The sequence below is a fragment of the Bos indicus genome, chromosome 8, assembly GCF_029378745.1.
Source record: "Bos indicus isolate NIAB-ARS_2022 breed Sahiwal x Tharparkar chromosome 8, NIAB-ARS_B.indTharparkar_mat_pri_1.0, whole genome shotgun sequence".
NCBI classification, from domain to species: domain Eukaryota; kingdom Metazoa; phylum Chordata; class Mammalia; order Artiodactyla; family Bovidae; genus Bos; species Bos indicus.
The window spans coordinates 7,735,189-7,748,113 of record NC_091767.1 but is presented as its reverse complement, the minus strand read 5'-3'; the positions used below and the strand labels follow the sequence as shown (position 1 = coordinate 7,748,113).

Genomic DNA, 12,925 nt, shown 5'->3' with positions numbered 1-12,925 from the left:
CCTCTCTCTAGGATTTTTTCAATTGTGTTAAAATACACAGAGCATAAAACCTTACCGTCTAAACCATTGTGAAGTGTGCAGTTCAGTGGCATTAAAAACTTTTACATTGCTGTGCGACCATCACCACCAACTATTTCAGAATTCTCTCCATCTTGCAAACTTGGAGCTCCATCTCCATTAATTAATAACTCCCCATTTCCCCTCCCTTAGCCCCTGGCAACTACCATTCTGTGAATCTGACTCTCTGGTTACCTCGAGTAAGTGGAATCAGTACGTTATTTACTGTTTTGTGACCGTCATATTTCATTCATTCAAGATTCATCCATGCTGTAGCATGAGTCAGATTTCCTTTCTAAAGCTGATGTATATTCCACCGAGTGTATAGCTCACACGTGCCTTATCCGCTCATCCATGGATGAATGGGTGTCTGGGCTGCTTCCAGTTCTTGGCTCTTGTGAATGACGCTGCTATGAACACAGGTGCAGCAGGCTCTGAGTCCCTGCTTTTGCTTCTTTTGGGTGTAAACTAAGAAGTGGAATTGCTGGATCATGTAGTCATCCTAGGTTTAAGTTTTTGAGGAACCGCCATACTGTTCTCCGCACCATTTTACTGCAGTTCTTGTTTTTATTCCTGCCAGTCCAGAGGCAGGAGTAGCCAGTTCCTCTTTTAACTCTCCAGGAAATCACTAATGACCCATGAGACTCGTACAAAGAGACCTCACAGCAAACCACTTACACACGCAGATTCTTCTTGTTTTCTGAGTTTCCTTGGCCGCCACCCTCCTTGATTCTCCCTTTCTATCCCCCCCACGCTGGAGCCTTACCACTCATCACACCCCCTCATCTCATCAAAGAAAACTGGAGAAATCTCCATCCTCCTCTTGCAGATGTTGTTGTTAAATTGCTAAGTTGTATCTGACTCTTTTGTGACCCCCATGGACTGTAGCTCGCCAGGCTCCTCTGTCCCTTGGATTGTCCAGGCAAGAATACTGGAGTGGGTTGCCATTTCCTTCTTCAGGGGATCAGGAGTCAAACTTGAGTGTCCTACATTGGCAAGTGGATTCTTTACACTTGAGCCACGGAGAAGCCCTTCCTCTTGCAAAGCAGTTTAATTACCACCTTTAGTTACATCTTCCCTCCCTTGGAGTTTCACCTTTCACCTTAAGAAATAACCAACCTCTCCAAATAAGATCATCTATACCATTTTTCTAAATTCCACAAGACATACGTATACCAAGGAGGAAGGGAGGCCAGGATGAACTGGGAGATTGGGATCGACATCTATACACTATTGATAGTATGTATAAAACAGATAATAAGGACCTACGGTATTTCACAGGGAACTCTACTCAACACTCTGTAATGACCTATACAGGAAAAGAATTTTCAAAAGAGTGGATATATGTAAATATATAGCTGGTTCACTTTGCTGTATACCCAAAACTAACACAACATTGTAAAGCAACTCTACTCCAATAGAAATTAATTTTTAAAATCCCCTTTCAATCAGTTTGACTTAAGATAGTCAGTGGTAGCTTCTGTCGCCTGAGACCAAGCTCCATGACTGGTACAATAAGTTTTTCCTGCCCTCAAAAGAAAGAAAGAGAGAAAGAAACAGGCTCTCCTAAGAGCCATTCTTATCTGACTCAGAGAATCACACGTGTGTTGCCTGCAGCCACGCACTCAGAGCAGCACAACCATTGCGACAGGGCCTGGGTCAGCGGCCACCCAGCTCCCCCCCCCGCCCCCAACTTCAGTGCGTGTGCTTTCTCACCCCGTGGGAACACACCCTTTCACTATGCCCTAATTATAGGATTGCTGGAGTTACAGGCCGCGCCTCTGAGAATCCTGTAAGTATCTTTATCCCGCAGAGGCCACAGGCCACCCTGGGAGGGGGGACTACCAATCACATGTCCCACAGCTGAGCCTTTGCCAGGGCGAGCATTAAACCCACATGGATGGTGGAGTCACTGGGACCAGGTTTTAGGGCCAACGTCTCTGTCTTTTTAATAAAGGCTCAAAACTGGAAGGCCTTGCCCAATCTCCGTATTCCGTACCTAGAAGGACCTAGATGGTGGAATTCTTGCCTTTATTTGACCGGCATTGCTCAGCTTATGTGGCATATTACTTCTGATCTACTTGCTTCCTACAGTTCTTGGAAGGGGCATTATTCAGGTAGACAGGAAAAAAAAAAAAAAAAATCCCAAGGTGATCAAGGACATTTTGTTCAATCCCTGTTTCTAAGGCTGGTGTCTAAGCTATTCTAGCCTCAGCTCAGCTCAGTCATGTCAGACTCTTTGTTACCCCATGGACTATTGCTCACCAGTCTCCTCTGTCCATGGGATTCTTCAGGAAAGAATACTGGAGTGGGTTGCTATTTCCTCCTCCAGGGGATCTTCCCGACCCAGGGATCGTACCCAAGTCTCCTGCATCTTCTGCAGTGGCAGGCGGATTCTATACCACTGAGCCACCTGGGAAGCCCAGCCTAACAGCTACAGTTAATCTTTGATTGATGCTGAAGAGAGACTGGGTATAAAGTCCAAGCCATTCTCTCAGAAACATGCTCCCTTCTCTATGGGACTTAATGCTGGAAACTTGGAAACAGTGTTTGTAACCTGTCTCATGATTTAACTAAAGGTCCGGTACTGTTTTAATCAGTATTGTTCAGACACACACTTAGAAGCCTGGATAAAACATGACTCATTATTTGATCTTGGCCTCTCAGAAAGAGCCAGAATCATGCTGTGAGGAAAGAAAGCAAAGCTTGTCACTGAAGTGTGCTGCTGGTCGGCAATCTCAGATGCTGGGAAAAATTTTTAAAAACTTTTCAGACACCCCTAGAAACCAAACTGTGTTTGTGAATTGATTTCCAGGAGATGCTATCAACTCGGGGAGAGGGTGGAACGTGTTTCTCAGCCTCCACTTACTCTGCAGCCCCCGCCTTGGGGCTGGGACAGGTACAGGCTGGATGCCGGGTCTCCTGATGTCGCTGGCCGGGGGTGTGGGTGGGGGCAGGTACCATGGCTCCCATCCTCTGTCTGGAGGGGTTCCTCCGAGGTGCTCTCCTGATTCCCCTGGAGCCATTTGTCTGCTGGGAGGGGAAGTCGGAGCAGAGCCCCGGGGCTGGGACAGAGAGCAGGAGCTGCTGCAGGCCCCACCAGGGACTCTCCATCACCAGTGGTGAGTCATACTCTACATACTCTATGATAAGGTCTTTGATTTTCAAACTTGGAAGGTCCCAGGCCAAATTACCACCTATACAGGTGAGGCTGACCTTTGAGAAGAATGTGGTGATGCATTCTGCAGGCCTCCGGTCTGTACCCAGAGCCTCTGGGTTCTAGTCTGCTTTGATCTGAATCTTTGTGTCCACCCTTCCCCCAGATTCATATGTTGAAACCCTAATGCCCTATGTGCTGGTATTAGGAGGTGGGCCTTTGGGAGGTGATGAGGTCACGAGGGGTAAGGGCCCCTCATGAAGGCTTTTGTTGTTTAGTCACTCAGTCGTGTCTTACTCTTCATGACCCCATGGACTGTAGCCTACCAAGCTCCTCTGTCCATGAGATCTTCCAGGCAAGAAAACTGGAGTGGGTTGCCATTTCCTTCTCCAGGGGATCTTCCCGACCCAAGGATCAAACTCACGTCTTTCATTGGCAGGTGGATTCTTTGCCACTGAGCCATCAGGTAAGGCCCATCATGGGGATGTTCTTATCAAAGAACAAAGATTTACTGTTCTTATCAAAGAGACCCTAGAGAGTCCCCTTGCCCCTTCCATAGCGTGAGGACATAGCAAGAAGTCTTTAACTCAGAAAAGGACCCTCTCCTGATCATGCTGGGACCCTGATCCCAGACTTCTAGCCTCTGGAACTGTGATAATTGAGTATCTGTGGCTTATCAACCACCTAGTTGGAGAAGTCTTTAACTCAGAAAAGGACCCTCTACTGATCATGCTGGGACCCTAATCCCAGACTTCTAGCCTCTGGGACTATGATAATTGAATATCTGTAGCTTATCAATCACCTAGTTGGAGAAGTCTTTAAATCAGAAAAGGACCCTCTCCTGATCATGCTGGGACTCTGATCCCAGACTTCTAGCCTCTGGAACTGTGATATCTGAATATCTGTGGCCTATCAATTCCACCTGCAGTGGCCGGAATGGACACAGACAGTTCGTGTCCAGCCCGTAAGGAGATGAGGGGCTCTGGCAGGTGATGTGACCCCCTCTGTGGAAAGGGGATGCTCGTCCCCTTCCCCTACCTCATAAGAGTGCATCCTGCGCAGGAGGGAGCCCTGGAAACCGTACGCCCAAGAAAGGAATTCTGTGCCTGAAAGTGAGCGGGGAGAGAGGGGCACTGCTGCCAGGGGCAGGTGAGCACGCCCACACTCACCTCTCACCTGCACCAGCCACCTCTCTGCCTCCCTCCCGCTCTCTGCGCTCAGCCCTTCGGTCAAGAGGCCAGCGATCAGGTTTCTCCCCTTCTGCAAACCCTTCAAAGGTACAACCAGCCCTCTTAGCTCCCTTGCTCTCTCCTTGCTCGGGCCCCCATTCTCAGCCCCTGGCCCTTTGAAGCAGTCATGCTGGGTCTGTGTCCCCTCTTTCAGAACCAACCCTTCCCATGCCAACATCCTCAGGCCCAGCTCAGCCCTTGAGCCCTTGTCCCCCAACTGTGAAGGGTGAGAGAGACTCCCACATTGGACTCCTCCTGCCACAGCACCTACACACGGCACTGGCTACCTCCCCATGCTCAATCACTCAGTCATGTCCCACACTTTGTGATCCCCTGGACTGTAGCCACCAGTGTCCTCTGTCCATGGAATTCTCCAGGCAAGAATATGGAGTAGGTAGTCATGCCCTCCTCCAGGGGATCTTCCCAACCCAGGGATCGAACCCTTGTCTCCTGCATTGCAGGCGGATTCTTTACTGCTGAACCACCAGGGAAAGACCTTTATCAATTCTTTCAGTTCAGTTCAGTCATCAGTCATGTCCGACTCTGTGACCCCATGAATCGCAGCACGCCAGGCCTCCCTGTCCATCACCAACTCCCAGAGTTCACTTAAACTGATGTGCATCGAGTCAGTGATGCCATCCAGCCATCTCATCCTCTGTCGTCCCCTTCTCTTCCTGCCCCCAATCTCTCCCAGCATCAGGGCCTTTACCAATGAGTCAACTCTTCGCATGGCCAAAAGTACTGGAGTTTCAGCCTCAGCATCAGTCCTTCCAATGAACACCCAGGACTGGTCTCCTTTAGGATGGACTGGTTGGATCTCCTTGCAGTCCAAGGGACTCTCAAGAGTCTTCTCCAACACCACAGGTCAAAAGCATCAATTCTTCGGCACTCAGCTTTCTTCACAGTCCAACTCTCACATCCATACATGACCACTGGAAAAATCATAGCCTTGACTAGACGAACCTTTGTTGGCAAAGTAATGTCTCTGCTTTTTAATATGCTATTTAGGTTGTTCATAACTTTCCTTCCAAGGAAAGTTAATTTCATGGCTGCAATCACCATCTGCAGTGATTTTGGAGCCCAAAAAAATAAAGTCTGATACTGTTTCCACTGTTTCCCCATCTATTTCCCATGAAGTGATGGGACCAGATGCCATGATCTTAGTTTTCTGAATGTTGAGTTTTAAGCCAACTTTTTCACTCTCCACTTTCACTTTCATCAAGAGGCTCTTTAGTTCCTCTTCACTTTCTGCCATAAGGGTGGTGTCATCTGCATATCTGAGGTTATTGATCAATTCTTTAGTAACAACTAAAGGGCAGTGTCTGGCCAGATTAACAGGACAGTCTTCCTCCTGCAGGAACAACAGGCAGAAAGCCCAGCTGCCTGGAGGAGCCTTGAGTAAAGGTACACTAGAGCTAGAAACCCTTGTGCATCTAATCTTATCTCAGCCAGCACCCAGCCTGGATGGCTCTGAGCAACTAATTATTCTCACCACACTCCGGGCATGGCTCCCTCCATCCCTGCTTTAGGGTTGTTACAAGACATTGCTAATAACAGGGGTCCCATTCTGAGATCAGAAGAATTTTAAATGCAGGCTTTTCGACAACTCCTGGCCCCAGACTTGAACATCTGATGTGAACACCGGTACCCAGTACACAGAAAGAGATCTGTGTCCAAAGCCTGGAGATGCGGGTCTTGGCTTAGTCACACCCTTGTGTAAGACCTTGGAGAAGTTACTTAAACTCTCTGACCCTCAGGCTCATCATCGTTCTGAGCCTCAGTCTTCTCATAAAATGGGAAGAGCAAATACCTCCAATTCTTCTCACTTAGATACTGCATGTAAAAGTGCTTTGGGGACCATGAGATGCTTCCTAGGTGGGCAGGGTTAATGTGGGTATCACCTTCATGCCTCTCACCTCCATCCCCATCAGAAGATGCTCAGTGAGCCTGAATTGTCATTCGGCCATTATCATTCAGTGGCAATGGATAACACTGGCCTCAGAGGGCAGTGTGTGGACACCCTAGTCACATGCTTGTCAAGCAGGCAGCACAGCCAAGAGAAGGTTAACCTGGAGAAGCTGGACCCGAGCTGTGGCCACGAGGGGCCAGCTGGGTCCGCAGCTACAGGACTCCTGGCACAGCAGGCCTTACAGTTATTAAAACTTGGCAGGTTTCTTTTCCTTTTTCTAACAACCATAAACACCTTTTTGGCGGGAGGCTTTGTCTGTGGGGATCAAACACCTGCGTGAGGCTAAGAGAAAAATATCTGTTGATGCTCAGGGGTTCTTGCCACAAAGACAAGCACTTAGGAAGCTGGGGTTTTTATTTATTTATTTTGGTTTTAGTTTTGGCTCTGCACAGGCCAAGGAGACGATTTCTCCCTTTCCTTTATCCTTCAAGCTGGCAAGGGGAATGTTTTAGGATTGAAGGCAGAAGGGAGCATCTCTTTTTCTCTTGGGCTGTGAACTCTGGGGTCAGAGGTTTGTGACATTCTGAATTCCAGGCTTAGCTAGAGGGCTGAGTCCCACAGCTTCAGGGCTATGCCCTTTCTAGCTGACCCCTACCCCACCACCAACTCCAGGCTCCTTCGCCACCTAGTGAGGCTACTCTGGAGGTGGAAAGCTGGAGGCTGTGACATCTGGCAGCGGGAGCAACCGGATCAAGCCGAGTCACAGAGGGTCATTTCACCTGGCTCCGAGTCTGTCTTCCCAGAAAGCGAACCTGGGGAGTCAGAGGGCCGAAGCTGCCAAGTGCAGAGCTGACAGCCCTACCTGCCATGGCTGGGTGGCAACACCTCTCCTGGACACTTGGGGAACCAAAGGTCAGGTCTTGCTGGCTGGAGAAATAGTGCCAGCAGGGTTTTTAAGTATTCCCACCTTCCTTCTACCCACAATGAGTGACTCTGAAGGAAAACTCACTACTTGCAAGTCCCTGGGGGTGTCAGAAGTGCCTGAACTTGCCCTGCAGTCAAAGCTGAGAGGAAGGGCAGACCCTGACGGCGCTGCTAGGATCCTCTCTGGCCTTGGAAATAAACCAACATTCAAGCAGTCACTCTACCTTTGAACTGGCCTCCTAGGAGGCAGGCGTGGACCACCCATCCTTACAAACCCAACTTCACCTGCCTCCAGGAGGGTCAGCAATTGACAACAAGCACCTCACTCATTCCCTGGGTCAGGAAGATGCCCCTGGAGGACGAAATGGCAACCCACTCCAGTATTATTGCCTGGAAAATCCCGTGGACAGAGGAACTTGGCAGGCTATAGTCCACAGGGTCCCGAAGAGTCGGGCACGCCTGAGCACGCACACACCTCACTCCCTGCATCAACTGTCCCAGGATAAGATAGAGACCTATTCAGGGCACAAACCCACAACTGAGCCCAAACTCCCAAGCAACTGAGTTTGGCATTGCGTAGGGCAAACAGCCACACAGCTGACTGAATTGCAGGTTTTTAATTGGTTTCCTTGGCCACATCAAGAGAAAAGACCTATTTGCAAGTGAGCCTGACAAATTGCCAGAGAAAGTCCACCCAGGTATAGGGAAAACTTGACTCTGGGCTTAAAATAAAACAAAGGTTATTGAAACCAATTTTGAAATGACTATTTTTTTTAATGGGTTAATTTTTAATGACACCTTCAACAAGTTAACAGATGACAAATTAGGAAAACAATGACATGAAGTCGATGTTTGAGACTTAAAACCAGAGAACGGGCATGTTGATCAAATGTTCAACTCTGTTTTCAAGTCAGTCAAAGGATTTTATAGGTTGCCTCTGTTAGTGTTTAATCTTAGAAGCAGGCAGAGTTGCATGTTTCAGTTGGCCTTCTCCCCCATCGGCATTAGGGCTGCTCTGGCCAGACTTACAGTCTTCTGAACAAACTCAGTTCATAGACCACTCAGCGTGGGATGCTGTGACTTTAACTCGGGAAACCCAAGCCTATAGGGTAGATGCAGCAGGGACACGGCTTAGGGCACAAGCCTGGGGGTCCTGGGACTCCCCTCTGAGGTCCTGTCTTGGTTCTCTGACCCCAGTCTTGCCTGCTTTTCAGTCCTAGATTCTCAAATTGTGGTCCGTGGACCAGCAGTACAGCACGACCTTGGAGCTTGTTGGAAATTCAGAATCAAGGATTCCATTCCTGTAGGATCAGAATCTTCATTTTAACAAGATCAGAATCCTTCCATTAGAGTCGCAGAGTCTCTGCATTGAGAGTTTCTCTACTTGCCACCTGAAGAGGCTTGCCTGATGACAGGGCCCTATGAGGGGGGACCCTCCTCACCCACGGCCTCTCTCCCAAAGCTCTGCTCTCACTGGTAAAGGCTGAGTTCACCACTTACTAGTCATATAATTCTGGGCAGGTCGTCTGACTCCTATGAGCCTCAGTTTACTCATCTGTATAATGGAGACACTAATAGCAATTGCAAAGGTCTGTTCTAGGATTCAAAGAGACCACAGTGTAAGGGCTGGACTCTCACCAATTTTGTTTTTCCCTCTGCCCCACCCTACACATTCTGTTGACTGCCTGCCGACATCTCTTGTGAAGTGACATTTTTAGGAGTCACAGAACAAATCAACTGCCTTTGGAAGACACTGCATAGTACAGTAGTTAAGAAGAGCCAAACGACACAGCTTTGCATGCCTACCCCCTTCTCATATGCTGAGTGCCACCACTGATGGGAGTCTGCCATGACCATGGGCAGGAAAAGGGTTGAGCTGCTGGTCCCAGCTCCCAATACATGCCCAGTGCTCACACTTACTCCAGCTGGATGCCCTCTCACCCAGTGCGTCAGCCGCTCAGTCGTGTCAGACTCTTTGCAACCCCCTGGACTGTAGCCCACCAGGCTCCCCTGTCCATGGGATTCTCCAGGCAAGAATACTGGAGCGGGTTGCCATTCCCTTCTCCAGGGGATCTTTCCGACCCAAAGATCTAATCCGGGTCTCCTGAATTGCATGCAGGTGGATTTTTACATTCTGAGCTACCAGGGAAGCCTTGGTTTCTTGGCAATTTCCAGTCTCCGAGGCTCAGACCAAAGCCTTCACCCCCACCAGGCCTGATCAGCCATGTACCCCAGGCATCTTCCTATTCACCCTCAATGTGCATAGAGCACTGCTGGGCTGAGCCCAAGCTACACAGCCCCACTGCCCAGCACAGCGCCGTGGGAAGAGTGGCTGCCGAATAAAGGATCACAAGGGCGGATGGCATGATGACAGGGCTTCAGACAGGAAGAGGCACAGTCACAGTCCAGGAAGGAGCGCAAAAGAGACTCTTCTGCCAGACCCGACTTCTCCTGGCTCTAGGAGGCTCAGCAATTGACAACAAGCACCTCACTCACTCCTTGAACCGCTCAACTCTTGGACTACTCAGTGTGGAATGCTGTGGCTTTGGGGTGGCATCAGGAAGGCTGGGGACACCTTCAGAACATGGGCTCAGGCTCTCCATAAGTACCTGTAGTTGGGGGCTGATGGACACACAGACCACATGGACCTACATAATAATGAGGCCCACCCTTGTCTGAATAGGAAGATGTGAAATTAGCAGGGGAATAGACAGAGAAAGGCTTCTTTTCTGGGGCTTCCTGAAGGGACAGCCACTTACTTACCAGTTCCTTCCTGAGCCAGGCTATAGCTTCGTCGATGCTCTCAAAGCCCTCCAGCTTGCCAGTGGGCGGGTGCCCGTCGTCCTGGTTAGCCCTCCCGTTAGGTGGGGGATGTGGCCTGAGTGCCCTCGTTCGCAGGAGCGAGGGTTCCTCCTCTCCAGAGCCCCTCGGCTCAGCCGCCGGCCTTGGGAAGGGCCACGTCTGCTCCTCCAGCCTGGCCTGCCACTCCAGGTAGGAAGGCCTGCGGGTCTCCAGCCTCAGTTTCTCCGTGAGGGCCTTCAGGCTCCGGAGGTGGTCATCTGGAGGTGGGGTTGTTCCTGCCGGCCCTTCTTCCCCACCGGCCACTTCTTCTACTTGGATCTGGGGCACAGACATTCTAGAACCTGGCCGGACAGCCAGACATGAGAGGTGGTGGAAGGTGCCGTGGGATTCTTGGTGGGCAGCAAGGTCGAGTCCTGCTCTGGAAGGGTCTCATCCAGTGGGGGCCGAGGCTCCCAAGGGCATCGCTAGGAAAGGCACAGCTCCAGGAGTCCAGAGGGGGCGGAGGGGACCTGCACAGTGTCCACTGGAGCAGCTGCCGACGTTCAGGGCTTAAGAGGCTTCCTGGAGTGCTGTGGGCGCCATGCTTTGCAAGAGGCAGGAACAGACAAGCATTAGCAGGAATCTTTGGGGGCAGCTTTGCCAAGAAGATCTATCAGTGCTGGAGGGGCAGGCAGATCAGACGCCAGTGGGGATGCAGGATGGACCCCGTCCACTTCACAGGAAGGGCAGGCGGCAGGAAGCTGCTGGCTGGTGTGGGACCTGCAGGAAGGATTGGAATGACATCAGTGCTGACCCCTCCCTTGGACACAGCCTCAGGAGGGGACGCGGAGGCTCAGAGAGGCTTAGTGCCTGAAGTCGATGCAGGAAAGAATGGACTTTGTACCAGTGTCTTACCATTTAGGAAATGGTTCCACCCCTATTATCTCATTTAATCCTCCCTGTAAGTCTATAATTACTTATTTTTGTCTCCGTGTTATGCATGAGGAGTCAGAGTCTCCAGAGGTTACATGGCTCACCCAAGAGCTCCCAGTGATTAGTAAGGACGCAGGCTCAGGTCTCTTTGAGCTAAGGCTGCCAGCGGGAGGGAAAGGGTGGTCCCCAGGCAGCCTCTGGTGAGCCTTGGGTCCAGAGACCCCTGACTCCGCCCCACCCTGCCCACTACAGCCCCTTCCTAGGCTCTGGTTCCTCAGGGCGAGTCCTACTGCACACCCTCAGCTTCTTTCTCCAAGGACAACACCTTACCTCACCTCATCAGAGCAGGAAGCAAAGAAACCTGCAGAGGAAGAGCAGGCTGCACTCGGGTGGATGGTTAAATGGAGTGAGGCCATGACTCACCGTCTACAAAGATGGTTCTCACATTCACCTAATATGCCCACACAGCAGCACCTCCCGGGCTGGGGCTGCAGTTCTCTGATCTGACTTGGCCTTCCCACCCCCACGGAGGAGGTGAGAGCCAGGCCCTTGTCCCATCACAGGGAGGCAGGGAAGTAACTGAGCCAGAATCTGGCCCTGGGCTCCCAGCCTCCGTGTCCCACAGGGTGTAGGCAGGTGGAGGTGGGCCATCAGAGTGGGAGAGCTTTCACTTGGGCAGAGAAGAGGAGTCCTTGGTTTTCAGGGTGAGTTTTGAAAATTTGTGTGAGGGCGTGAGGTTGGGCAAAAGACTGAACTGGTATGGAACAAGGTCCAAGATAAAGCTTATGTGGGGGAAAAAAAACAAGACATCTGCAGCCCGGAGAGGACACTTGGTATGGAAAAGGTGGGGAATGAAGAGATTTGTATTGACCTGGATGTGCCTAAGGAGAAAAACTGAAACGAAGAGTTGTGATTCTGTGTCTAGGGTGATGGGAACCAGGCATGGGGTGATGGTGTGAGGGCTGGGCCACTAGGGAGGCTGTGGGCCCATCTCCCACCTGGGCTTGGAGTTATTCAAGAGCTGAGCCTGCTGTCTCTCTGGATGGTTCCTGCAACCCCTTCCTGAGATCGCATCTGACCAGAGCGATGTACTGCACCTGGCTCCAGGAATAAAAAGAAATCTTTCCCCTGCTGATGGCAGAGGAACCTAGCTCTCAGCTCCAGTCACACAGATGAGAATCCCCTGAGGAACCTCCACAACATGAGTCCCAGGCCTGTCCCAAGGGTCCTGACTCAGTTAGTCTATAGCCAGACTCAGGCATCAACATATTTTAAAGCTTCCCAAGTGATCTGAGAGACAGATCTGAGTGATCTTGAGACAGAAGCATGAGACGGAATCAGATCGCTCAGCTGTAAGTGCTCCCAGGCTTGCTGAGCGTCAGTTTCCTCATCTGTAAAATGGAGAGTGACAATACCAGCCCCCTAGGCTTGGGACACTGGCAGAACTAAGGCTTGTGAGGACTTTGTGTAAGCGTAGCAGACCCTGCAAATGTGGGGTATTCTCATGGGGGCCTTCTATGCAGCCTCACTGTCATCCAGGCTTCTCAAGAATCTCTCCAAATCTAAAGACCCATTAGCCTCTGTCTGGGGGCCCTCCCAGGAACCATCCACCTCTTTGCTGAGGTGCCAGAGTCTGGCTGGAGTGTGCCCAGGGTGGTTTTACCCTCCAGGGCATCCTCCACTGACAGACGAGCCCTGGCGATTTCCAGCGAAGCCTTTTAAGGAGATGAACCCTGAGATCTGTGAGCAGAAGAAGCTACTGGGACGTCTGTCTGCCTCCCTTTCTGCCGGCTGCACCCTCCCTGCAGAGGGAGGACCTGTTAGGAGGCGTGCTCCTTCTGGAGGGAAACAGCTCCGACCACTGTCGTGTAGCTGCCTCCTGGGCGCTGGGAGCTTATTTTAATCAGCGGTTTCTGCATCAGTTCCAAGACGGTG

General features: G+C 50.8%; 1 protein-coding gene across 2 annotated transcripts in view; it reads right to left on the bottom strand.

Annotated features, from left to right (window-relative positions):
* Positions 1-12,925, bottom strand: part of FAM167A (family with sequence similarity 167 member A) — a 31,727-nt gene that overhangs the window by 6,623 nt on the left and 12,179 nt on the right. For both annotated transcript variants that reach the window (XM_070794400.1, XM_019965804.2), the window contains exon 2: positions 10,040-10,837. In XM_070794400.1, coding sequence (XP_070650501.1) covers positions 10,040-10,411 — 372 coding nt within the window. In that variant the 5' untranslated portion in view covers positions 10,412-10,837. The remainder of the gene's footprint in view (positions 1-10,039; positions 10,838-12,925) is intronic.